The sequence below is a fragment of the Mytilus trossulus genome, chromosome 3 (assembly GCF_036588685.1).
Source record: "Mytilus trossulus isolate FHL-02 chromosome 3, PNRI_Mtr1.1.1.hap1, whole genome shotgun sequence".
NCBI lineage: Eukaryota > Metazoa > Mollusca > Bivalvia > Mytilida > Mytilidae > Mytilus > Mytilus trossulus.
This window is the reverse complement of record NC_086375.1, coordinates 70122478-70148591: the sequence shown is the minus strand read 5'-3', so window position 1 is coordinate 70148591 and position 26114 is coordinate 70122478. Positions and strand designations below refer to the sequence as shown.

General features: G+C 31.4%; 3 protein-coding genes across 9 annotated transcripts in view; 1 reads left to right on the top strand and 2 right to left on the bottom strand.

Annotated features, from left to right (window-relative positions):
- LOC134712271 (run domain Beclin-1-interacting and cysteine-rich domain-containing protein-like) overlaps nucleotides 1-2016 on the bottom strand; it is a 32356-nt gene extending 30340 nt beyond the window's left edge. For all 6 annotated transcript variants that reach the window (XM_063573649.1, XM_063573650.1, XM_063573655.1 and 3 more), the window contains exon 1: nucleotides 1961-2016. In XM_063573649.1, the coding sequence (XP_063429719.1) occupies nucleotides 1961-1995 (35 nt within the window). In that variant the 5' untranslated portion in view covers nucleotides 1996-2016. The remainder of the gene's footprint in view (nucleotides 1-1960) is intronic.
- Nucleotides 2017-5125: 3109 nt separating this feature from the next.
- On the bottom strand, nucleotides 5126-17491 carry LOC134712270 (dynein regulatory complex protein 9-like). 2 transcript variants are annotated; one of them, XM_063573647.1, is made up of 10 exons: nucleotides 17360-17491; nucleotides 16181-16270; nucleotides 14645-14772; nucleotides 13524-13768; nucleotides 12064-12192; nucleotides 10771-11014; nucleotides 9885-9959; nucleotides 9117-9248; nucleotides 8127-8228; nucleotides 5126-5396 (listed from the first exon to the last, which is right to left on the bottom strand). In XM_063573647.1, exons 2-10 carry the CDS (start codon nucleotides 16194-16196, stop codon nucleotides 5286-5288), a joined length of 1182 nt encoding a protein of 393 aa, XP_063429717.1. In that variant the 5' UTR covers nucleotides 16197-16270; nucleotides 17360-17491; the 3' UTR covers nucleotides 5126-5285. The 2 variants fall into 2 exon arrangements, with proteins under 2 accessions (XP_063429717.1, XP_063429718.1); XM_063573648.1 differs by lacking the exon at nucleotides 16181-16270 and having other exon boundaries at nucleotides 17360-17378.
- A 1392-nt stretch (nucleotides 17492-18883) lies between these two features.
- Nucleotides 18884-22074, top strand: LOC134712268 (large ribosomal subunit protein eL33-like). The gene is made up of 4 exons (XM_063573646.1): nucleotides 18884-19053; nucleotides 20156-20308; nucleotides 21183-21330; nucleotides 21967-22074. The coding sequence occupies exons 1-4, from the start codon at nucleotides 19013-19015 to the stop codon at nucleotides 21988-21990; spliced, it is 366 nt and encodes a 121-aa protein (XP_063429716.1). The 5' UTR covers nucleotides 18884-19012; the 3' UTR covers nucleotides 21991-22074.
- Nucleotides 22075-26114: the final 4040 nt, after the last annotated feature.

The window sequence follows — 26114 nt, the reverse complement described above, 5'->3', positions numbered from 1 at the left end:
ACATGTACTCCATTTGCATGTACAATGTATCATCCACTATACGAAATCTTTACTTATCCAAAACGTCACAACAGGAAATAAGATAAACAGATCACTTGACTATTCTAATAATGTAGCATAAATGCTAGATATGACATACATGGACCACAGTAGGTAACTAGATGTGAACAAAATGGAGAAAACCCTCCAAATGGAGAACAAATTAGATTAGCCATGAAAGTTTTTCATTTTTTTTTATGTTTTCATTGGCTTAAAACTTCTCAATTGAGCCCTTGTGAGGGTTGTAAATGTCTTTTAGAAAATTTGAGGGATAGTTACACATTGTGGAACTATTGCTCATTGCAATATAGCTCTCTGAAAGAACTTTTGAAATTTTTTATAATGTATGGACCTACTGCTATGTTTCACATTAATCTTATATTAGCAGCGATATCTGTACAGAAAATAAGGGCTACTACTGAAGCTAGCTACCATTATTTATATTTAACTATAACCCCCTCACAAACTGCATTTAGCATGTTAAGTTGTCAAATCTTTATACCACCTATTACCAGTACCTTTATCTTCAATATACCTTTAATATCTTTATTTGTCAGCCATTACTGGATATCGCACAGGTTCCCATGAAATTTTGACGTCATAGAACAAAATATCTGACACCACAATGGAAAATTGATTGTAGTATGCGTCAAAAGCGGCTGGGTCAACAGGGATTAGCAATAAGGTGTATTCATCCATATAAATTAAGAACAAATTTACTATCAATGTGTGGGTTTGGAAGCAAGTTAACTCGTACCAACGGAAACTCGTACCATGTTAACTCGTACCAAAAAAGTTAACTCGTACCAACGTAAAGTCGTACCACTGGGAAGTCGTACACCATTAAAAATATATTCAAAAATACGAATGTTTTATGGGTTTTTTTCTTTGTAAATTTAATAAAAAAAAAGTTGAATTACTGGAATTTTATACTGGATTTTAATGAAAACTAGGGCAAATACATTGTTTTTTTTAATTTAGACACTAACATAAATGTAATTTCTTATTTTTTTTTATCTGTAGAAACTTGTAAGGTTGGTATATCGTCATATATATGGAAGTGTTTAACGACCTTGACTGGCTTTTCAGCCCTCGCACGGTCGGGTATATCGTTACATAGGGCTGAATATTATATATAATAAATTTCATACTTTTAACTGTTGGTCATAAAATTCCCTTGAGAAACAAAAGAAAAGTATCCAAATCTATTCAAAATAACTGATTTGGAAAGATTAAAAATTAAATCCAATGGTTATCAGCAAAAGTTTAATAAAGACTGTTTTCAAGGGAGACAACAAATCAAATCTGCCACGGTATTGTCTATCTATATAATACACATGGAACATTAGCTACAAATTGGTCATTGTACTTTCAAATTATGTACATTTTACAGACTTTAAGAGGTATTAAGAAAAAATAACAGTATCTATTCATATTAAACACCAATCAAATGCATTTAAATAAGTTGGTACGAGTTAGCAGTGGTACGAGTTTGCAGTGGTACGAGTTTTATTTTAGTGGTACGAGTTGACGTTGGTACGAGTTTACAATGGTACGGGTTAACTATAATTCGTGGGTTTAATCTTTAACTGGAATTCAGCAATCAATCAATAATACTGACATAGTAGAAAAGATACATTCGTACTCAGTATGCTGGCAAAATTGAGAATGAATATAAAACCAGAGGCAGAGTTTAAACGTTTCATTAAAGGAACCCAACTCTTATATGGAAGAAGAAGAAGAAGGGATCATGCAGTCAGAGACAGAGCCAGAGGAGAGGGCGTATCGAAATGAAAACACGTTTCCATGTGTTCTCACAAAGTGACAACTTGTCAGATTATTGAGTAAAGTAAAAGTAAGAGTTTAAGTTTTGTCTTTGAACTTGGAAATAAGAAAATCTTGCTTTAAATACATAAAATACCTATGTTTTAAATGAGGATTTTCCTCATCCGCCATTCCTGTTTACATCACTAATTTACATTCGGACACCATTTTTTTCATTACCTGCAAGGTAAAGTCGTAAGAGTTCCAGAATGGTGTATTAAGTTGAAAAAGCGGGAAATACAAACTATAGATTCAATTTTTAAAATCTTTTCCCCCAAAATAGTATATACATATCAGCTATTTTATACAGTTTTTGAATTCGACAAAAACGTCAAAAGAAGGAAAAATAACAATTTTTGGCCATTGCTTCTAAAAATTTAATAGCATGCGCCTATGTGACACGGAAAAAATTATGGTGATTTAGACAGTAAAAACAGTTCTCATGACATTGGAATAAAAAGTTCCTGGGTCACTTGGCGCAGGCAATAAAAAATAAACAATTTGTTGTAAAATCACCTGCAAAATGAATAATAATTATAATATTTGAATAACAACAGAAAGTTAACCCCCTCACCTGACCCAGTTGCCAAAATTAGTGGTTTTGAAGTTCAACCATACAAACTTCAGGGAATGTTTTAACATAAATTTCCAAATCAGAATTTGAAAAATGAGAAAATAGGGGAGGGGGGCCAAAAATCATTGGCCTTATTGTACCTTGTCCTTTGATAGTGACATGTCTTAGGTTTAGTTAAAGAGTTTAAATGTGATAGTTGATAACTAAAAAATAGTAAGTTTCTGCAGAGTTTTTTTGATAATCAGTTTTTATTTTTCCATGTTGTGTTTTGTAAACTTGTTGGTGTTTTTATTGACTTCCAAATGTTGTGTTGTTTTGGCATTTGATATCAGTTCATATATTGAATGTCCTCTTGGTATCATCTTCTTCACCTTTCTAGCTTACTTTAAAAGGTCACAGGGTAAGGTCAGCTATTGTCACTTTGGCGTCTGTTAAGTTTTAAAAAAAATCTTCTCCTTTGAAAATACTGGGCCAATTGAAATCAAACTTGTGTATCTGGTTTGTGTTGAAACATTAGTTTTGGTTCAATTTCCCCTTTATTTACAACAGTTTTCGGCCACCATCTGTGATCAACTACTTGTTGAGTGTCTCAGGGGTTAAGGTTTTCTGGGGACTTACCATTAACCTTTGCACCTTTTAGATGCATAAAAACATTTTGGATCATAGGTTGTGGACAAGGTTTTTCTAAAGCTTTTTAAAAGGTCTGAAAAATACACCAAGTCATTGTATTTTGACAAGATTTCCTATGTGTGATGTTTTTAAAGCCTATAATGTAAAATAATGAAGATATTTGTTTTTCTTGTGAATCAGGTTTTTGAAAATATATCATTAAAAACAGAATTCATGGCTTTTTGGTATGTTATTAAACCATGTCTTATTTTTAACAAAGGATTTCTATCGCCAAAATGAATAAGAATGGTAATCTATAGCTTTAAGTCCAAAATAATTTGAGGTTTGGTTAACCATGTCATTCTTTCACATTTTTTGGGTATTATTCGAAATTTGCCAAAATCTGTCAAATTTGAGGTTTTCAGTTATCATCAGGCATTTGCAAACTGGTCATGTGTAATGAAATAAGCCACACTATTGTTGAAATCTCAAGTACATTCAGCTGTATATTGTAAATATAGATTAAAAGATTGCAAGCCTTTTTGAATTGTTGTGGTGAGAAATGAATTCAAGGAAACTTGGCCCTACCTCTTTTAATTTTAGTGATGCTTGTTACATTGTACAATGTTCAATCTGAATACAGGTATGTATGATGGACGAGGGCAGGATGCTCCAATTTATTGAGGTTATAAAGTTATGCAGATAGAACTGTAAAGTACACCTTTTTACTGCAACTCCTCTTGCATGGTTTTTTTTGTATCATGTTCCTTGATTTCATCCATTAAACTTGTTTGTAGATCTTGTCTTGCTGATCAATTTTGAAATCAAATTGTCTATCATTGAAGTTTTCAAATTATTAGGCAAAATAAAAATTACATACTAAAAGGGCATTATCTCTTAAATATGAAGACTCAACTGTCAGATGACTTTAGCCAAGCTGACTTTTTACTATTTAAAATCTCAATCAAACATAGTTTTCAAAATAATAGGCAAACATTTGTAAAAACAGGTAGAATTTGTAATTTAAGGGTCTTCTGGCAGTTTTGATGTAAATATGCAGCCTGGTAAGCTAGGAAGCAAAATTTTAAAATATAACTCTTTATAGATTGTCAAGATTAAGTATTGACTGTTTCTAATCCAGAATTTTCATGGTGTCAATTCATTCAAAATTTCAATTAATTTTGTATTAGAATTAGAACTGATGGCGCATGACAATTCAACTTGCATTCTCTAACAATTATAACTTCAATTATAGTTGCTTAGCTCTGTGTAACTTTATTAAGGGCATACGATACAGTTACAGGGGAGGTAATGACGTTGCTAACATAAAATGTTATTTTTGGGACGTCAAACTGTGACATATCGGGAAAAGATGCATTTTTCAACGGATTTTTATCATTCAAACTGATTTAATTTGAAAACGAGTTCATGGACCCCTATTTTTCAAAACAGCAATTTGCAGGGAGATTATGTGACCCAAATTTATAAAACTGTAAATAGAGGATTTTTTTTTAATTTTGATAAACATGCTGCAAAAAATTATGTGTTTTCCTCAATTCATGAACATTAGATAAATATGAGTTATTTCTGAATAAAAAATTCATAATTTTTTAGAATACTTATAAAATACAGAAATTATCGATTATTTAACAGAAAACAATTTGTTTTTATAACAAAAAAGTTATGTCTTCTTTCGAAAAGGAAATTACGGCCACAAATCTGAATTTTGAGCAAATATACAAAATTTCGACCTCATTTTACTCAAAAAGTAGCACATGAAGGTATATGTTTTATTACATATTTGATTTAATCAGGTAAAAAATAGCCTATATGCAAATTTTCACGAACTTGTAAATACAGAATCAAAACTGTATCATATGCCCTTTAAATGCTCATACATGTATGGAAGGCTGAAAATTAACAAATCCAATGATCATATTAAACGGTAACTCTGTAACTTTGCACTTTAGTAATTTTGTTTCTAGATTTTTTTTTAAACTGCTTTTTTCAAAAGTATACTTGTATTGTTCATTGTGATGTCATATTTTTCTTTACATTTTTTATTCAAATAATCAAAAATAAGAGTTGTATTTTCTTTATTTCATATATTCACAACAAAAACTTTATGTTCATATATTAAAATATACAGTAAAATTAAGATAAAAATAAAAATAACTTGTTCATTATCACAGTCCATGTTAAACAATAGTTACAAAAGTAAATTTCAAATATTTCAAGTCTACTTCTTCTTTTTTCCTTTCTTTCCCTTTTTGCCCTTCTTTCCTTTCTTCTTTTTACTGTATGGTCCAAATCCTTTCCTAACCATGACTCCTCTCCACCAGGCTTGGATCTGTAAAACAGAGAAATAAAGAATGAACAATTTAGATTTTGGTGATTTTCTACAATTGTTTGTGCAATATGAGCTTATGTTATAATTCCTAATTGACCTAATATATGGTGCAAACATTAATCAAACTGTGTATTGAGTACAAGTTTGTTTTTTCACCAAAAGTTTGTTGTACAAAAAAAAGCTTGGGCTATAGAAACAGAAAGTCCAGCATGATGAGAACTTTTAAAGACCGCAGAAACTAGGAACAACACTATCTAATTGGTAAATGAAATCATGAAATTTTTGAAAGTGCTTAAATAACCCAGTATCTTGATAAATATCTTGTTCAAATTGAGTTGTTTTTGTTTGTGGTTTTTTTAAATGATCAATAAGATTTTGTATGTGTGTTGTTCAAAGTTCAACATCAATTAAATGTGACTTAACTTTTTTTTTAGAAAACTGGTAGATTTAGATTTCCTTATTACATGTTTCTCAATAACATTTTTCTGGTTTTTAGCTTACTGAAAATTAATTCAATAATTTTATTTGGCAATGGCAGCAACTGTTATCTTAGAAAATATTTCCCCCGAAATCCATACCAGCTTTGTATTTGAGACCAAAAAATACTGATTATGTTTTACTTATTTATTTTTCTAAGTGTATCAAAGAGGAACTTGTGTGTATTATTAAAATTTATTATAAACTTAGTAGTAAATACAGATAAATTATATGTGTAATACAATCACTGGCAAGCGTGCTGTATCAGCCACCGTGATGATATTGATATCAGCGCGGCTGCAAAGGCTTTATCACACGTTGAATCGGTATGACGTCACATCATTGATTGCAGTCACTGTGGCAAAGGCTTTATCAAACCCCTTATCTGTATGACGTCATGTCAAACCTATAATCTGTATGATGTCATTTCAAACCTTCTTATCTGTATGACATCATGTCACATAAAAAAAATCTATGTGAAGCATATGTATATAATAAAGTGTATATGATATGGCTTTTTCAATATCACACACCATATCAACCCTCAACCAATATAATCCCCCTAGCAGAGCTCTTGGGATAATATTGGTGTCTCTGGTTGATATGAATGTGATATTGAAAAAGCCATATGATAGTCTCTATTTATTTATGAGTTATCTCCCCATTTCTAACATATGTCAGTGCATTTAATGCCACTTTTTTTATGAAATTGAAATCACTTTTAGATGATCATGGTCACACTAGCTTTTATAAATTGATTTCAAAATTATGAAAGCCTACTCAAAATAGAAAGAGGAGAATATAAGAACCTTCTAAAACTTCTCAATAAATGGTGTCAAATTACACTCTTTGGTGATATTAAACACAATTCTATCAGCCTATGCATTGAAACAACACAACTGACTAATATATGTATTTTCAACAAAATTTTATTACAGTTTAAACGTAAAATCCATTTTGAAAATATCTTTACACTACAAGAGTTTTTGAAGCTTTTAAGCTCTCCTAAAAATAAACTAAATAACATATATTACAAATGTTTAGTCTAATCTTTAGTTAAACAAGAACATTTCGTGTTCAACACAATAACTGACAAAACAATGTAAAACTGTATTGACTATCCTAAATGATATTTTATTATTATTAAAAAATACCTTTAAGTTTATGATAAAAAGTGTTAATTGTCTCCCTTTTGTAACACAAAATGATAGTGATTTTTTTTTTAAATGATCTCACTTTGAAAAACAACTCACATTTAATGCACAAACATGCCCAATATTTCAGATTTCACTTTCACATTTTTTTGAATTTGTTTAATTTAGTTCACAGATTTTCAAATTAAGAAAAATATTGACACCTTGAGACATTTTCCTAAACAATCTTTTTCTTTAATTGAATATACAAAAAATAATAAAAAATTTTATCAAGTGATTCTATGAATTAATTTTTTGGGGGATATTAAATAATGGTAGATAGAGTGGCTCACACAAAAAGCTTTTAAGGTGGTACCCAACACTTTCACTAAAATTAATTTGGCTTGTTTAATTTTCATAAAATTTTGACAAAGTATTTACTTTCACCCTTTGACAAAAATATATAAAATTTAAAAAATTTTAACCAACCGTTTTATCAGAAAAATTACACTGGTTAGATAGCAGTTTGACAAACACTTATTTTGATCAATGAGAAGCTTAATATTCCCCTATCAACACAACATAATTAAAACGTTTAGGTGATTTTACAGAGTAATCTCCCTGTAGTGTTAGGTACCACCTTAAATAAATGCTAATTTTCAATAAGCTTTTACAGTTTTGAGAATTCAAACAAATAAGCACACAATTGTGTAATGCAAGTGCAATATCAAGAAAAATTTATAAGTCCACAGCATTTTTCACCTATGACAGATTTTACTTTATAAATAAGGAGTACACTATATAAAAACTCAGATTTGAGAACAATCAAGAATTAAAGCAAAATGAAAAATTAAACCAAAAAGGTTTAAATCCTTGAAACCTTCAACTTATGATAACAGGCTACAGTATATAGATTAAAACAGGTTTTAATTGGTTTTATATTAATCAAGAGTTACCCTAGTTCCAAATTACAATGTAGGTCTTGTAGGACCATTCAAAGAAATAATCTAAATAACAACTATCTAGCCAATGTCCCTTGCCTTGTAATCTCAACCAACACAAATCAAACAGAGCGAGAGTAGCAATGAAATTATCTTCCTTTTTTGTAAGGACTACTTACTCTGATACTAGCTTTGAGTTCAATGCCCTCTTGATCTGCTTTCCTTCTTGCCTTCTCTTTCTCAATTCTGTCTTCAACAACAACTTGTTCATATTCTTTGTACTGAAAATAAAAGTATTAACATAAACAAGGCTATACAGTATTGAAAAATTCATTGGTTTTTCTGTGTTTAAATTATATCATCTTGTCATACATAAAGCATAATTTTTCAAAACATAAAAATACTATACTGTACCAGGAGCGGATCCAGAGGGGAGGTTCCGGGGGTTGGAAACCAGCCCCTTTTTTTGGACGATCAATGCATTTGAATTGGGACATGTAATTGGAACCCCCCTTTGTCCTGGGTTAGGACCCCCCCACCTTTTTTAAATGGCTAGATCCGCCCCTGTGTACTGAAAAACTAAAATTCAAAATATGCAGAAATACATCACACTTTAATTCTTTTCATGCAGAAAATAAAATTTACCTTTTGCTTAAAGTATCTGTGAAACAAACCTTACAATGAAAACTAAAAGTTCATTACTGATCCATTAAATGAGGTAAAAGTCAGATAAAACCTGGCTCATGGACATGTATAACTTGCATTGATTCAATTTACAAAATATTGTTATTCTTTCGTTTTTCCTCAATAAGAAAAATTAAAAAAACACGATACAGTTTTTCAATGAAACATGAAATTTAGGTCAAGGACAATGGCAGTGTTCTCTCCAGGACCTTATAGCACTGTGGTACCCTGGTGCAATTGTGGATGTTTTATAATAAAATGTTTAGAGGCAGACCAAAACTTCAGGACATAAGTCATCTGTATACAAGATATAATGTTTTCATGGTTTCTTCCTAAAGAATTATACAAATTAATTTGATGTGAGCTGTCACTTCCAGATTAGCATCCTCCTATCTTGAAAGGCATCAAGATAAGATGGAAAAAAATCACTCCAACAGAACTTATAAAATCAGACATTTTTAACCCTCTTTGAAACAAATATTTACCAGTTTTGTAAGTTCCTGAAGCCTTGTAAAATCTTTCTGATTTGCAGCTTTTATTACTGTCAATTCATGCTGTTTGGCATCTACATCTTTTTCCATCTTCTCTTGCCAAAACTTCTCTTTTTTCTCAAGTTCCTGAAAAATAAGAAGAGCAATGATGTTTTATTCATAATTCACATTCTGTCTCAAATTATCTACACCTATCATGAATATCATTAACTACTGTAAATTCAGAAATTATTGAAAGGTTTTTATAAATGCAAAAATTTGCAACTGAGTGAGTATTGCAATATAAGAACTTGGATTCTTATATCTCATACATATATCTGTATGCAGATTTTGCTGACATCACAATAATAAATCTTGCATTTTTTTGTCCGTTTTTCAAAAATCACAATAATAAATACATGCAATCATTTCTGAATTTACCATATTGTCCTAATTACAAAAAAAAAACTGTTTTGTTCTTAATCTGAATTTTTATTGATACTCATTTATAAATACCACAATACTATACACATTATTCATGTTGAATAAAATTGGTCCTGCAAATAGTATTTTCATCTAAGCTTCATTATAAGTAATTCAATAATATGCATGGCACTTTAAAGTTAGCAAATTATTTTAGTGTTCGAAATCTGTTTACATCATCTGAGTCTAATTCATCTCTTTAAACTACAATCTTCCCCATAATTTAGTACAAATGTAATTGCAGAAAATTTAGCAGTTAAAAGTTAACATCAAGTTTGAATCATTGAGGAATTTACTTACATCATGATGGGTTCTGAGGTATGATTCTATTTCGCTATGTGATCTTTCTTCATCATCTACCTGTTGTCTTAATTTCTGTTAAAACATTTGCAGATTGGTCAATAAGATCATAACAAATTAATAATATAAATGAACATTTTTGTAAATCTAGGTGACATTTTAAAGTAGTTTTTGGGTTGTAGTATGGGCTTAACTTTGTTTTTTTATTCTCTCATCCTGATGAAATTTTTTAATGTATTTTGCATTATTTTAATTTTAGTTTCTTGTGTACAATTTGGAAATAAGTATGGCGTTCATTATCACTGAACTAGTATATATTTGTTTAGGGGCCAGCTTAAGGATGCCTCCGGGTGCGGGAATTTCTCGCTACATTGAAGACCTGTTGGTGACCTTCTGCTGTTGTTTTTTTATTTGGTCGGGTTGTTGTCTCTTTGACACATTCCCCATTTCCATTCTCAATTTTATGGTCTATTTTATATCCACATAAATATATCTGAATATTATAAGAAAATACATTTTTGTATTTTAATAAACAAAAATCATTACAAAATATTCTGCTTCAATTGTTTTTGTCTTAGACTATCTGTTTTCTGAATTTTATTGTTTTTGTACAGCTAAGACTAACTATTTTCTTATTTTATTGTTTTTGTACAGCTTAGACTGACTGTTTTCTGATTTTTATTATTTGCGTGTAGCTTAGACTGACTGTATTCTGCTTGGATTCTTTTTTTGTAACTTAGACTATTTCTCTCTGTTTAATCTAATCACTGTGACTTTGAGATAAAGTAAAGTAATTAAAGAACTGTCCTTTCTTTTTTTGTGCAGTATAATATGATTTTGTGCCATGTATGAATACCACATTTTTTTTCTTTTAATAGAATAATACCTCAATTTCATCCTGTGCTTGTTTTTCTGAAATGGTACACCGTTTCTGAGTCTGGGCAATAGAAACTTCTGCACTTTTCTTTATGTATTTTCCTTCCATATTTGTACGAGCTTTGGCCTCTTGAAGTTGATCTTTAATATGGGCAATCATGCCTTTTCTATCTTGAAGATCTTGTTCTTTTTCTTTTTTAATATCTTGTAACTTTCTCTGTAGTTCTCTAACTCTTTTTCTTCCATTTTCCTCCCTAAACAGACAAAAACATGCTTTTTATTATTAATTGCTGATTTTCCAATAACTCAAGATAGGATACAGTGCTAATTTTATTTTGACTATTAAATGACAACTAAGAACTTTACAGCGCAAATAGTTTTTATGGTATTTCCCTTATAGATCTTATGAGTGGGGTCTTGCCTTTCGAACCAGAAATTACATCTACTGATCTTGACTTGAAGTTATGTTGAGCATATTGAGCATTTTAAATTCCACAAACATTTGACTAAACATTACTTTAACAATTTCTACTGCCAACCTTAAATTTTGTTTGCTTTGATTTAACTAAATTGCAAAAAAAAAATACACATGCAAATGCATTATGATTTTTTTAAATGCTATCTTCATGTTCATACAGTGAGGATTTCAGATTTGTGTTCACAACATGGTCCATTCTGTTTCAATCATGGGCATATTGTAATCTTTTCTTATACAGAAATGGTTGATTGTAGATTCAATAAAATTGAGAATGGAAATGGGGAATGTGTCAAAGAAACAACAACCCGACCAAATAAAAAAACAACAGCAGAAGGTCACCAACTGGTCTTCAATGTAGCGAGAAATTCCCGCACCCGGAGGCATCCTTCAGCTGGCCCCTAAACAAATATATACTAGTTCAGTGATAATGAACGCCATACTTATTTCCAAATTGTACACAAGAAACTAAAATTAAAATAATACAAGACTAACAAAGGCCAGAGGCTCCTGATTTGGGACAGGCGCAAAAATGCGGTGGGGTTAAACATGTTTGTGAGATCTCAACCCTCCCCCTATACCTCTAACCAATGAAGAAATGTAAACGCATAACAATACACACATTAAAATTCAGTTCAAGAGAAGTCCGAGTCAGAATGTACATAGGGATGATTGCTAAAAATGCTTAAAACCTGTTATCTTTTTTGATTTTATATTTTCTGCAAGTATTTGGATTGACCACTTTTGACCAAGGAACATTAATTTGATTAGCTGAGATCAACAGAAGTGTTGATTGTTTTTTTTTTCCATTTATATTACCGTACTTACTTTTGGATAGTTTCTTGTAGCTTAGCTTTTTTGAATTTCTCTCTTTCAACTGATTCAATCAAGCATTGGAAACTACAGTTTTGTATCAGTTCTGACAAGGTATCACCCATAACATCTTCACAGAAAGTTCTGAAATTGAAAAAAATAAATCATTTAGACAAGATATTGTCATATTTTTTAAGATTGCAAAACCAACAAAAAAATCTGTTCAAATTACTGCAATAATTTTCAATTATTTTGATTGATAACATAATTTATTATAACATAGTTTTAAAATTAGCATCAATTAGCTAAAAAAAATAATTTATAAGGGTTCTGCGGAACCCAGTGTCTCGCCTATTTTTGCTGTAAATCACAGGCTCAACAACAATGGGGAAACAAATCAATAAAAATATTCCTCTTGTTACTATTTTATGATTGTAAGAAAATCTAAGTCCATTTAAAAGTAAATTACAGAAAAAAACGGAGTAATCTTTTTAAAAACTTTACTTCTGGATACAATCTTATGATCATAAATAAGCTTCTGTCCAAGTTTGGTACAAACCCAGGATAGTTTAAGAAAGTTATTAAAATTTTAAAAACTTTAACCACAGAGTGAATGTAATGGTTCCCCGCAGAAAATCTAAGTCCATTTGAAAGTAAAATATGGAAAAAATGGATTTATTTATTTACAAAATTTACTTCTGGATACTATCTTATGATCATAAACAAGCTTCTGTCCAAGTTTGGTACAAACCCAGGATAGTTTAAGAAAGTTATTAAAATTCTAAAAACTTTAATCACAGAGTGAATGTTATGTTTCCCCGCAGAAAAAAACTAAGTCCATTTATAAGTAAAATACGGAAAAAATGGAATTTTATTTTTACAAAATTTACTTCTGGATATTATCTTATGATCATAAACAAGCTTCTGTCCAAGTTTGGTACAAACCCAGGATAGTTTGAGAAAGTTATTAAAATTCTAAAAACTTTAACCACAGAGTGAATGTTTTGTTTCCCCGCAGAAAAAACTAAGTCCATTTATAGTAAAATACGGAAAAAATGGAATTTTATTTTTACAAAATTTACTTCTGGATACTATCTTATGATCATAAACAAGCTTCTGTCAAAGTTTGGTAGAAATCCAGTAAAGTTTAAGAAAGTTATCAAAATTTCAAAAACTTTAACCACAGAGTGAATATTTGTTGACGCCGCCGACGACGACGGAATGTAGGATCGCTTAGTCTCGCTTTTTCGACTAAAGTCAAAGGCTCGACAATAATAGACAATTGAATCAATATTCCATGATAATTGTAACTGTCAGGTAACTAATCCTTGTTCTGACAACTGACACCGCAAGACAGAATGTAACATCCCATCGATTCTGTCATTATACAATCAACTTTATAGTAAAACCGTAGGTATTTTAACATCAAAACTTGTGTTAAACTGTTATATCTAATGCCATTTTAACAAACTAACCTGTCTGCCTGTATCTTTGAAATATTATCTCCAGTCAAAGGATTTTGTCTCAGACTGCGACCAAATACATGTGTACTATTTTTCAAATCATGTCCACTTTCCACCACTTCCTTTTCAATTTCTGTCAGTTTCATTTCATTTTTGGTATTCTGTCTCATTTCTAGTCTCTTTGCTAAAATTGTCTGGTATCTTTGTTCTAAATCTTTCTGTCCAGCAACCAGTTGATTAAGTTCACTTTGTACCATCTGAAATGTACATATAAATATTCATTATTTTAAATCTATTTCACTTTATTTACGTAGCATATATTTATGTGCTAATGCGGCGTAAAGCAACCAACAATCAATCAACAATCGTAGCATATGATTTTACAGCCACGAAAGCTAATTTAATGCATTTGTTAATATTATAATATAACTGATAACTTGAAATGCAACTATTACATTGATGAAAACTGTTGAGCTTGGAAACAACAGTCAGGGATCAGTTATCACTGCATGGAAATTGTTTGCCTGATCTTATGCAACTGTTTCCCTTTAGGCTACAGTTCTTGTCTTAAAAATAAATCTGTCTTTTGTTTTTACTTTTCGGAATTGTATTGATTTCTTTAAAATGATAGTCCAAATGAACTGTCAGACTAAAAAATAAACAAAAATTGTCTGTTTGAAGGAATAAGCTAAATTTCAGTCCTATACAAAAAGTGTGACAAAAGTAATCAGATGTAAAATATGTGAAACTTTTTCTTAAAGTATTTTCCCAAAGTTAGCATGCAAAGAAGAACTTCAGTGGACTATTGCCTTTTCCATCCCAATTATACATGTTTATGATCTACATGAAGCTATTAACACATATCTGCAACTGCAAGACTACATCAGTACAAAAAGGTAAAATAAAATGTGTTACTGTCAAACAAATCTGGCTATCTGTACCAGAGACATTGGCACTCATACCACATCTTCTTATATCTATACATTAACATACTTTTGAACATCCACTAATTAACCAAAATACTAGTAGCTAGAACATGTGGATATTCTGATAATCTCAGTGTGATAAATAAATAACATTTTGTGCCTTTATCTTAAAACATTTTCACATCAAATCATATATTCAATACCAACCTCTACAGCATCAACACGACTGTCAAATGATGTTGGCATTATTCTTCCCAGAACACAAAGCTGGTCGACACAATCCTCAAGAATTGTTGCTGCCCTAATGGCATCAGGGCCTTGCAACATGATAGAATCTGAAAGGAAAAAGTAAATTCATTCATCATAATTTTTATTAAAAAAAAATGATTTAAAAATCATATGTTATGTCACAAATGTATACAGTACATATTATACATGTATGTATATGTTCCGGACCATATGAGTATTTGGACCATACGTGTATGGTCCGACCGTACGCGTATGGTCGGGGTAATTAACACTCTGATACAGTTTACTTATAATAATTCTAAACTCTTCATATGGTATTACTGTTCATTAAAAAGACGCTATCATATAGTTAATTTTATTATTATGTTATAATAAAACGATTAGCTAAATAAAAATTAAAAGTTTCACACAGTTAGTTTTACTTTCTTGTCAAAACTATAATAAACACATTTTATACCAATGGTCATTACTAATTTGTTATTACAAGTGAATGGCAATACATGTATGACGACTTAAACAAAATCAGAAAAATTCTTAATGAACTGCTACACAAGAAGTCACTGGAAAGTAACATAGTTTATTTAAGTTATCTTGTGAGTATGGTGTATTGCAGTCATGCTACGATATTTGAGATCTGAGCTTCTTAAAAACACGGTCACCGTAGACAAATCTAAATTGCCAAAGACCTCGGTATCACTGTACGCAGCAACAAAAAGGCTAGCTTTTTCACTCGCAAACAAGAGGTGTAAATGAAAAGGGTCATGCAAAACCAAGACTTGCAAATGCAAAAAAGCTATGATACCTTGTTGAAGTAAATGTCACCCAAGCCTTCTTGCCAGAATGTAATTAGCGATGAAAGCTAACTATAGCATCAATATTTAATTTTTACATAGTATTTGTATTATAAAAATAATACATTGTCACGTAACCATCATTGTTTTTTAAATAAAGTTTCTGTATTATTGAAATTTTTATAATGTAATTTAAAAAAAAAATACCTATATGGTCCAAATACTCATATGGTCCGACCCGTTAGTAACCAAACGAGTATCATACTCATATGGTCATGACTATACGCGTATGGTCCAAATACTCATATGGTCCGGAACATATATATACTCTATGTTCGGGTTGTTGACGCTTTGACACATTCCCCATTTCCTTTTTCAATTTTATGTTTACGTAAGATATACCAACAGTTACCATATGGTTACTAAAATAAATTTAAATAATGATTTAAAACAATTTACATTTAAAAAAATTACTTAAAACAAAACCTTAAATAATGGTGAAAATGAACGCAGGGTACAAAGGTGTAAGAGGCAAAAATTAATCGAGGCTAATGTGACATTGGGAGAATATACCAAGATTCTTGATAACTTAGTCCTCATGTTTGCCTGTACAATTTAGTCTATACAACAAATACATGTATATCATGGGGCTTCAGAATGAGATACTTAAATCAATAGTGATACACAATTTAAAAGTTATTACTTTGTATTAAAGACATCTTAGTCTTTGTCTTTTTTCTTCACTCCACAATTATGTGGACAGCAAAACTAAGTGTCTCTTTCTCAACAATTCCTAAAAATAAATATTACATTCAAATCAATTCAAATCAAATTATTTTAAATAAAATAAATATATATAGCTTTAAATTGAACATTACTTCAACTCATATACATGTATGTACACTGTAACACTGATTAAAAAAAGAAGAAACAACTTATTAAGTCCCTAAGAGTAAAAATAAACTTGAAATGAATTGACTTGCAGTCAACAATACAAAATAAGCTATCATCAAGCTTTAAACCCACATACATAAAATGATAATCAATAATTATTTTTTTTAATCTTTTTTTCCTTTAAATTTTCTTGTTTATTAATAAATGTATATATTTTCAATTTTTGTCAAAATATATTAAGCACAGTTGCCACCTAAAAGTATATATTTTTAAGTACAAGTGAGTTGTTTACCTGGTAACCAGAGTGAAATATATACACATGTACATGCAAGACTTGAATAATTACAAGGGAGACAATCCAGTATCAACAGCGACACCTACAGAATAAGTTTGTGACAGGTGAATTGCTTCCTTTGGTAAATGTGGTCGATCTATACTTAGTAAAGCGATTGAGCTAGGGAAGTTGAAGCACTTCTTCCGCTCATTTAGTTATTGCGCTATAACACAGAAGTCCAAGGTAAGAGACAAAGGAATTTTCAGTGGCGGATCCAGAAATTTTCATAAGTGGGGGCCCGCTCCAGTCTCCCTTCAGTGATTTCCTATATAAGCCCCCGCCTAAATCCGCCTCTGATTTTGTAATGAAATTGTTTAACACTGAATAACACATGCCATCCCGTTAGTACTAGCTAGTAGCGTAACATGTCACATATAAAAAATTACAAATAGACTAAATATGTTGTTATTTTCTTAAATGTGCTGCTCTTTATACATGAACGTATGGTCAATATTAATTTTACAGGCAACACATGAACTTCAACAATAACAACATGCTAAACATTTCTTATTCATATTGCCATTCTGCACAGCATATCGTGTAAAACTACTAGTAATAGTGACACTTTAGTGGTTAGTATATATCTTGAGGACATTTCCCATGCAATTGATAAATATTTGCGTCCCTTTTCTTATTAATTATGCCATAAAATACCTGATTTTTACTAAAACTGGCATTACATTCTGTTTACATGTTGCTAGGTGGCATGCGCCGAAACCGGAAGTTAAGAAGAAAATCTACTTCCGTTTCCTTTTTCAATTTTCAACAGGTCTGCATGATGAAAATATATGTTTATGATGACAAAATAATGATTTCCATAGATAATAATTTAGATTTATTAAAGCCAACTTGAATCTTATTTTAGACATAATTCATTGTTTATACTAAAAGAAACGGATGGGGCTTCAGACGACAGATAAACGTAGATTTAAGGTCTTTATAATGATTATTTACCAGAGATTTTCACGGTATTTTTCTTTTAATATAAGATTACTTGACTTGTATTCGCCACAAGGTAGAAAGGAAAATCTCTGAAGAGCACACGACATTATCTCTGTTTTAACTACAGTTTGCATTGTCATATATTCCAAGATTTATTTAAAAAAAAACATAAATATGTGCTCAAAATGTTGATTTTGTGGAGAGTTCCAACAACGTGTACGGTATATATTGAAATATTGAACAGCACTGTTACAGTAACTTACACCTGATTAGTTTAATTTTGCAAGGACAATTGCCAAAGAATTAAATAAATGTCCACAGAACACAGGCTGACCACATAAGATCACCCCCAGTTTTTGGTTGGGTTTGGGTTGTTGCCAAGTATAATTTTCTATGTTGTTGCTTGTTTGGTATAATTTATTTGTCAGTTTGTTCACGAGTTGGAATCACCCTCAGGTATCTTTCCCTACTCTCATATTATGTTAACTATATCAATCATCATTATTATATAATACATGTACCTGCATACTGCCCCCATCCCAAGTCGACATGCAGTTGTCTTTTGAGTTGTCAAACCCTTTAAAAGTCTACCCAAAACCTACATTTGTATTGAGTAACTGTGCAATGCATTTCTCAAATGAACAATACGTTCTATACTATCTGTATCCAACACCCATTACTGCACTAAGACGCTTCCCTTGATTGGAGTGCTCATTGGTTACACAAGCTGAAATAGATTTGGGGTATTATTCCAATGTTTAATGATTTTCCTATTAAGTTATTATGAACGATACATTATATACTATCCAACACCCATAACTGCACTCGGACACTTCTCTTGATTGGAGTTGTCATCAGTTACACAAGCTTGAATAAGGTATATATTATTCCAATGTTTAATAATTTTCCTACTAAGTGATGTGTATATATTTGTCAAATTGTTATTCATCTAGAAAAATAGCTTGGTTTATTTCGTTTGAATGTAAGTTTTAAAGCCATCTGTCAAAAGGAAAGTGCATTTTTAATGGACTTGAAGAAAAGTAGCAATTATAATTTTTATATGTAACAAATAGACCTATATGTACATTGTACATTTTGTACATGCAGCTGTCATCCTTTTAATTGTAAGTTTGTTTTAGTCTCATTTATGCATCCCAAATCTCCTTTTGACTTATATTTTGACATCAAAATGTTAAATAGTTTTCATGGGCTGTATATTAGTTGTATATTGGAAGAAATGTTTTTGAAGTACAGAGTTGAAATTGAAAAGCAATATTTATATGTTGGTATTTCAATTATGATTTGCGCTTCCTGAAGCTTTATTTCACAATGTAATTTTGTTGTTGTTTCAGGTGACTGACCAAAATGTCTGAGGCAGCACCAAATCCCCCCAAAAAATCTGGAAGGTATGTATAGATTGAAATGTAATCTTAGATCTTGCACTGGTGAATATGTATAGATTATCGGTTTTACACATTGATATCAAATATCAGCTGCAAGCCACAATTTGAACATTTTTGATAGCAGCAAACTAGCAAAAAAAACTTCACATTGGTTTGAGCGGCTGATATTTAACGATATCTGTTCTATGCCCATTATCTGGTTATTGTTCTATTACTTGTCGTTTTCCAATCCCCAAGATAGTTTTACGCTTGACAAATGATAATATCTTCTCTCTCATTGTGACATCACTGATGACTTCTCCTCAGACACTGACATGGTTGATAATGCTTGCTCTTGTCTGAAAAGCTGTGATACAAGAATTAGAGTGACTGAGCAGGGTGATAAAGGCGTATGGAAGGAAAATAAATAGCATTATAAACTTTTATTACCAATCATTGCATTGTATTTGTTGACAATTTTTTTTTTTTTCATTTGAAAATTCAGTTATTTGTAAAAAGTAATGAACTGGTTGAAATTGTACCTAAAAGTAGATTCCAGCTGTTCTAACCAGTATAAATAACAAATGAACCACTTTTGATTAATGTCATATTCACTGAAAATAATTGTCCTATTCACTGAAAATAATCATTTGTGAGCTTTTTATGAAATCACAAATTTACCAGATAGGGGGGATTGCCAGTATCACTGCACTATCAAAGTTCAGCAAGTGTTTTCATGGTTTTTCAATATCATTATGTAGGATAAAATAGAAATAATGTTAGTTCTGTTGGTACTTAATGACAATTTTCAAATTGACATCAGTGCTAATGGTTATTTTAAATATTTAATTTACTGAATAGAATGTACAATAAAGCATCATCTTTATTCAACCTCTCACTCAACATGTAAAGTACATATAGGGGCTATGCCTCTTATTAAATGCACTAAGGATTTTTACTTAAATGAAATTTTTGACTGCATATGCTCAAAGTCTTTTGCCAAACAGTGATTAACTTTAAAATTAAGTTGTAAACGCATGGATTTCATACAATAATTAAAAAAATATATATATATATACATGATCTGGTCGATTATATAATAATAACTACCATTTACTGATTTCAGACTTTACAGCAAGGCTGTCTTCACTGGGTACAAGAGAGGATTACGTAACCAGCATGAAAACACTGCTCTTCTTAGAATTGAAGGTGTTACAAGCTTAAAGGATGTACCATTCTACCTTGGCAAGAGATGTGCTTATGTATACAAAGGCAGAAGGTATGTTTTCGGAAACGGAATGTTGAAAATTATGAACAACTGCATTCCAAAATTTAAAAAATAGTAATTGATTTTTAATTCCATTAAGATTTGCATATTATATGCTATACTGCACTAACACCTTACTCCTATAAACTAAGGAGATATGGTATGATAGCCAATGAAGCAACTATAGGTCACAGCAAGACCTAAATAAACAATGATCAAACCCTTCACTGTAGTTGGATATGAAAGGCACAGTCATTACACAATGTGAAACAATTCCTACCAAAAAGTCTTATTTATGACAAAACATGAGTTTAAATCATTTGATACAATAATTAATGATTTATACATTAATTTACATTCTAATATATATGTATCACACATTTCAGTTCCATGAAAACCTAACTTTACACTAGTTACAGTAGAACATTTTAAAGATGCTCAGATGCTAAGTCATTCCTAAGGTCCATCGGACATTTTTAAATTGGTTCTGGTCCAGTAAAAGTTTTTGTTCAGCTTGACCAAATGTCCTGTTATCAGACTTTTTTATATGAATAATAAAAACAAAATGACCGGTAAAATGGGTTGGTCAAGTGAAGCTCAACATTGACTTGACCAAAGTCTGTAAAGGTTTAAAAGCCCTATGGAATTACTGTAGACTGGGGACTTTTTGTAGAATTTAGTCCCTGTTAAATTGTATTGACTGTTTCATTGGTTAATTTTATCTTTGCTAATGCTGGTAATAAATTCTCTTTTAAGCACCTAGGTCATGTGAAAATTTCCAACAAATGCATTGAGTTTGTTTGATTCTATTGATAGGAAGTAAGCTTTAGCATACCTGATACAGACTGACATCATTTCTTCAATATCTTCTATTTTGTTTTAACAGGAGGACTGCCTGTCCAGGACACGAGAAAGCTAGTCGAATCAGAGTGATCTGGGGAAAAATAACCAGATCACATGGAAACAGTGGAATGGTGAGGGCAAAGTTCAAGAAAAATCTGCCATCTGTTGCCATGGGAAAAAGAATAAGAGTGGTAGGTACCTTTATTAAGTTTGTTAACTTAGTTATAACTACATTGTTGTATTTAGGTAAATTCAAAAAAAATATGTACGATCTGATTGCATATCCTAAATCTTTGCTTGAATAAGAGCTTCAAGAACATTAGTTGGGCAAAAAATTGATTTTCCTTTTCTACAGTTATGGAAGCAAACATGTCAGGACAGAATTGCCATGATACAAAGTCTAGAGATTTGACATTATGCATAAACATGATTGGAGGGAGATATATTTTATTGTAGTTTGAATTAATTATTAATAATACTATAACAAAACAAAAAAACATGTTCTTGAAGGAAGAAGATATGGTATGTTTGCCAACAAGACATCTCTTTACCATCCAACAAATAATAGCAAAACTGAAACCACATAGCATGCATTATGGAAAATAATTCATATGAGGAAACCAATAGCTTGATTTGTGTACAAACCTGGAATATGGAATTCTGAACAAAGAGAACAGGTTTTAAAACTCCTTCTAAGCGTGTGGCCTGAATTATAGACATTTATGCTATCCAAGACCTTAAATTATCTACAATGTAATTCAGTTTGATACAAATATGCCTCTTATTAGTTTTCAGAATTTTAATATTGATATTTTTTTCCTTTGTAGATGATGTATCCATCAAGAGTATAAATAAAAGAAAAAAGACTAAAAATTGTTATGTGAATTGCAAAGCCTTCTGTTAGATACCCATATGTGTATAAAGTGTGGCAACTTTCCAATCTTACATGCTAAATGTGCTTGGGGTTCTTTTTACTTATCACTTGGTGTCCTTTGTCTTCCATTTACTTTTATAAAATGTATTCTCATCTTGTATTAAAAATCTGTCCAATGACAGGCCAGCTAACCATCATGGCAGAGATTCTCTGGAGAAAAATTGACAATTATCAACCCTGAAGAATAATATTACTGGTTTTGGGGAAAACTAAAAAAGATATAAGGAGAAACTTTAATGTACATTGTAGTATAAATGATCATCAAAATGAGATCTTCAAAATATACACATGACCAGAATTACCAATTGACTCTGTATAGAAGGTATTGCCCTTGTAAGACAACTTTCAATTCTTATGGTACCTTGAGGAAATTTTAATAGAGAATTGTAAAAAGCATGATTTGATCTGAAGATGTCATCATGGTCCAAATTGTCAATTGACCCTTGTAGGTGTTATTTCCCTTTGAAGGATGCATTTTATATTAAAAAAAAATAATTCTAGTATGATAGCAAATGAGACAACTCTCCACAATAGACTAAATTACACAGAAATGATTAACTATATAAAGGTCACCATACATCCTTCAACAATAAGCATTATACTTTACTATAGAAAAGCTAGATTTTGATTGGTTCATACAATGGAGACAAAGCCAATTGAAGAGTTTTATAAGCCAGTTATATATTTGTCAATTAATCATGGAATTATTTCCTCCCTAAAACTAGCAAGAAAAAAGACATATATGTGATATGATTGACAATGAATCAGCTAATAATAACTAGACTATCAATGTCAATGGATGATATAAACTTTGTATCCATCTAACAGTATCTAGAGATATTTCAGCTTATGCACTCTTGTTACACATAGATTGCACCTAGAATAAAGCAATGTCATTTGGTGTGGTGGAGCATTGTCGTCTCAATGGTATCCATATTGTATCTTAATTACATATAAATGACTAAGAATTACAAATTCAAAAACGCACTAGCAGCTTCATCCAAGTTACTAGTAATAAATTACACGAAAAAAAATCTTGGCTGACAAGTTACAACACCATAAGCTTCTAGTTAGTACATGTATACAGTATGTGGCAGTGTTAAAAACTAGAGAGAGTTCATACTCCCTAGCCTTGGACGAACAAACAAAACATATTAGAAAAGGGATAGAGTTGACAGATTTGTTCTCTAAATACTGAATGCTAGTTTGAAAAGACCAATTTTAACTTGAATTGGCCAATTTAAAAAAAATGAATAATATGGTATGATTGCCAATAAGATTGATATCAAAAGATGTCCGCAACTAAAAACCATTTTTAACAATGACTAAAACTGAACATTTTGTTAAAAACCAATGGACTTGCTAGTACTTTTAAAACAATAAACGAAAAAATAAGCGGGATTGCAAACTTAAACCACTAAATACCAAAGTGTCTTACAGATTTGAATGATGCCCCGAGTTTCTTAATGTAAATAGCAATGATTCCATGAATGAAAACAGAAGACATCATAGGAATATAAAAAACTCGTAAATCTTGAAAGAGAAAATGACCACGCCATCACAAAAATGAAAGTTACTAGTATTGAAAAACAAACAGCAGTCCATAAAACACCCAATATAAAAACTCAGTACCGAGCAACACGAACTTGGTGTGAATCAATGCACCAAAACGGATAATTCCAAGGACACCTGAAGGTTAAGCATATCTTACTCAACATGGATTCGTGTTGCTTATGCAGCTTTTCAAGTACAAATTCGGTGAATGAAGGTCTCAGTGGGTGATGTCACGTTCAAAGTAAAAGAGTCCTTGCAGCAGATTCCGTTGAATGTGTAGCCAAACGTAATTATTTTTTGTTAGCTGAACCGTGAGGTCATTGTTAGGTTAGGTAAACTAGTCCAACAAAAACCCATTCGATCTGTCTGATGGACTATGCTACTTAGAAATAATGACTTCACGACACGGTTCAGCTAACAAGCAAGCTAACCATAGATATAACCTTTCCCTACACACTCCATGGACTCCGCTGTAAGGGAACAGAACTGTCGTCAGTCATCTGAAATTTGGTGCTTATATAGTATATTTTCAACTATAATCGAAGAATGCTGCTGTCTACATATTTTGCTTCAAGGCCATGTTTCTAAGTGGATCTTGGGCCATCCAAGAGCCATCTATGAACGACTGGAAACCCTTGCGAGTTGGGTTTAGTTAGATCCACGTTTTCAGAGATGAACATATGAAAAAATTATATGAACGAAACGGACGGGTGGAACTGATAGCAAAATTTTGATAATTAATATTCTGAGGGTGCCATTAAACCCTTATAAATGAAATATGAATCAATCTAATTTTACATCATGGACACACAACTAGCACTCGTTCTGATGTGCATGTATTATTTGTCACTGGATGGTACAAAATCTATTCATTAGTTTCATCTAAATGCTTCGATCTTACATTAATGAATCCATTCCAAGACTACGCATTCAAAACGGTTAGAATATATTATATTTTTCGTTTAGATATTATGATATACTTGATATCTATTGCTTCGTTTCTTTTCTATTTCGTTTCTGTTGGTGGACACACGGCTATTAGCACAATTTGCTTTATCACGACGGTCAGATTTTATCGGTACAAGAAAGCAGGAGAAAACCACCGACCGTCTGAAAAGTCAATTAATTTGGAGTCAATCTCACAACCCAAGTGTTGACAGGCTACACAGGGCCTGATTCTGACCAGTCAGACAGTCGATATAAATAATACATTATCTGATCACTCCCTATACCATATAAACAATGTTTGTTTTGACCAGTCACTAAAGGTAGTGTAAGGGACGTAATTAAAAATGTGTTTGAATTACCTCCCTTACACTGCTTTTAAATTTTGCCCCCTTGTTCCTAAACGATGTGAGGCATAACACCCCCTCTCCCAAGCCAATTCTTGCCATCCCTTTGAGGTATGGAAACTTGTGGTATAATTTCAAAGAAATACATACACCATTTAACAAGTTATTGTTTGGAAACTAGAAAAATGATTATTTGGTCTCCTTTTTGGCATTTTTTAAAATAATCCCGAAACTGGTTGCACCATAACCTACAAAATCAATCCCAACATTCCTTTTGTAGTCACAAACTTTGTGTTTAAGCTTCATAGATTTCCATTTACTTATACCAAAGTTATTGTCCTATAACCAAAGGACTTCGGACGACGGGATTGACGATGACGACATTTCACTAATCATTGATATTATGTTGATATAGTCCTAAATATAAAGCTTTATTACAAATGTTATTTAAAGTTACTTAACATTAACCAATGAAACTAAACATTGACCAATGTATAATGAAAATGAGGCCAAGGTCAGATGAACCATGCCAGACAGGCATGTACAGCTAACAAGGTTTCCATACAACAAACATAGTTGACCTATTGCTTATAGTTTAAGAAGAACAGACCAAAACACAAAAACTTAACACTGAGCAATGAACCATGAAAATGAGGTCAAGGTCAAATAAAACCTGCACGACTGACATATAGGTTATAAAATATTTCCATACACCAAATATAGTTGACATATTGCATTCAGTATTAGAAAAAAAGATCAAAACTAAAAAAACTTAATGATTGCCAATGAGACAACTATCCACAAAAGACTAAAATGACACAAACATTAACAATTATAGGTCACCGTACGGCCTTCAACAATGAGCAAAGCCCATACCGCATATAGTCAGCTATAAAAGGCCCAGATAAGACAAATGTAAAACGATTCAAGCGAAAAAACTAAAGGCCTTATTTATATAAAAAAAATGAACGAAAAACAAATATGTAACACTCAAACAAACGACAACCACTGAATTACAGGCTCCTGACTTGGGACAGGCACATACATACATAATGTGGCGGGGTTAAACATGTTAGCGGGATCCCAACCCTCCCCCTAACCTGGGACAGTGGTATATCAGTACAACATAAGAACGAACTATAAAAATCAGATGAAAAAGGCTTAACTCATCAGATAGACAAAAAATAAAAGTGGA

Bases quoted from the DNA above. Each gene is read 5' to 3' on its own strand.
- LOC134712270 (XM_063573647.1), bottom strand. The intron at 9,960-10,770 runs GTATTATTCTAT...ATGTTTTAACAG, and splicing joins AAGCACAGGATGAAATTGAG to AAATTAAGACAACAGGTAGA. The intron at 5,397-8,126 runs GTAAGTAGTCCT...TCTGTTTTACAG, and splicing joins AACTCAAAGCTAGTATCAGA to ATCCAAGCCTGGTGGAGAGG.
- LOC134712268 (XM_063573646.1), top strand. From the start codon at position 19,013: ATGTCTGAGGCAGCACCAAATCCCCCCAAAAAATCTGGAAG. The intron at 19,054-20,155 runs GTATGTATAGAT...TACTGATTTCAG, and splicing joins CCCCCCAAAAAATCTGGAAG to ACTTTACAGCAAGGCTGTCT. The intron at 20,309-21,182 runs GTATGTTTTCGG...TTGTTTTAACAG, and splicing joins TATGTATACAAAGGCAGAAG to GAGGACTGCCTGTCCAGGAC.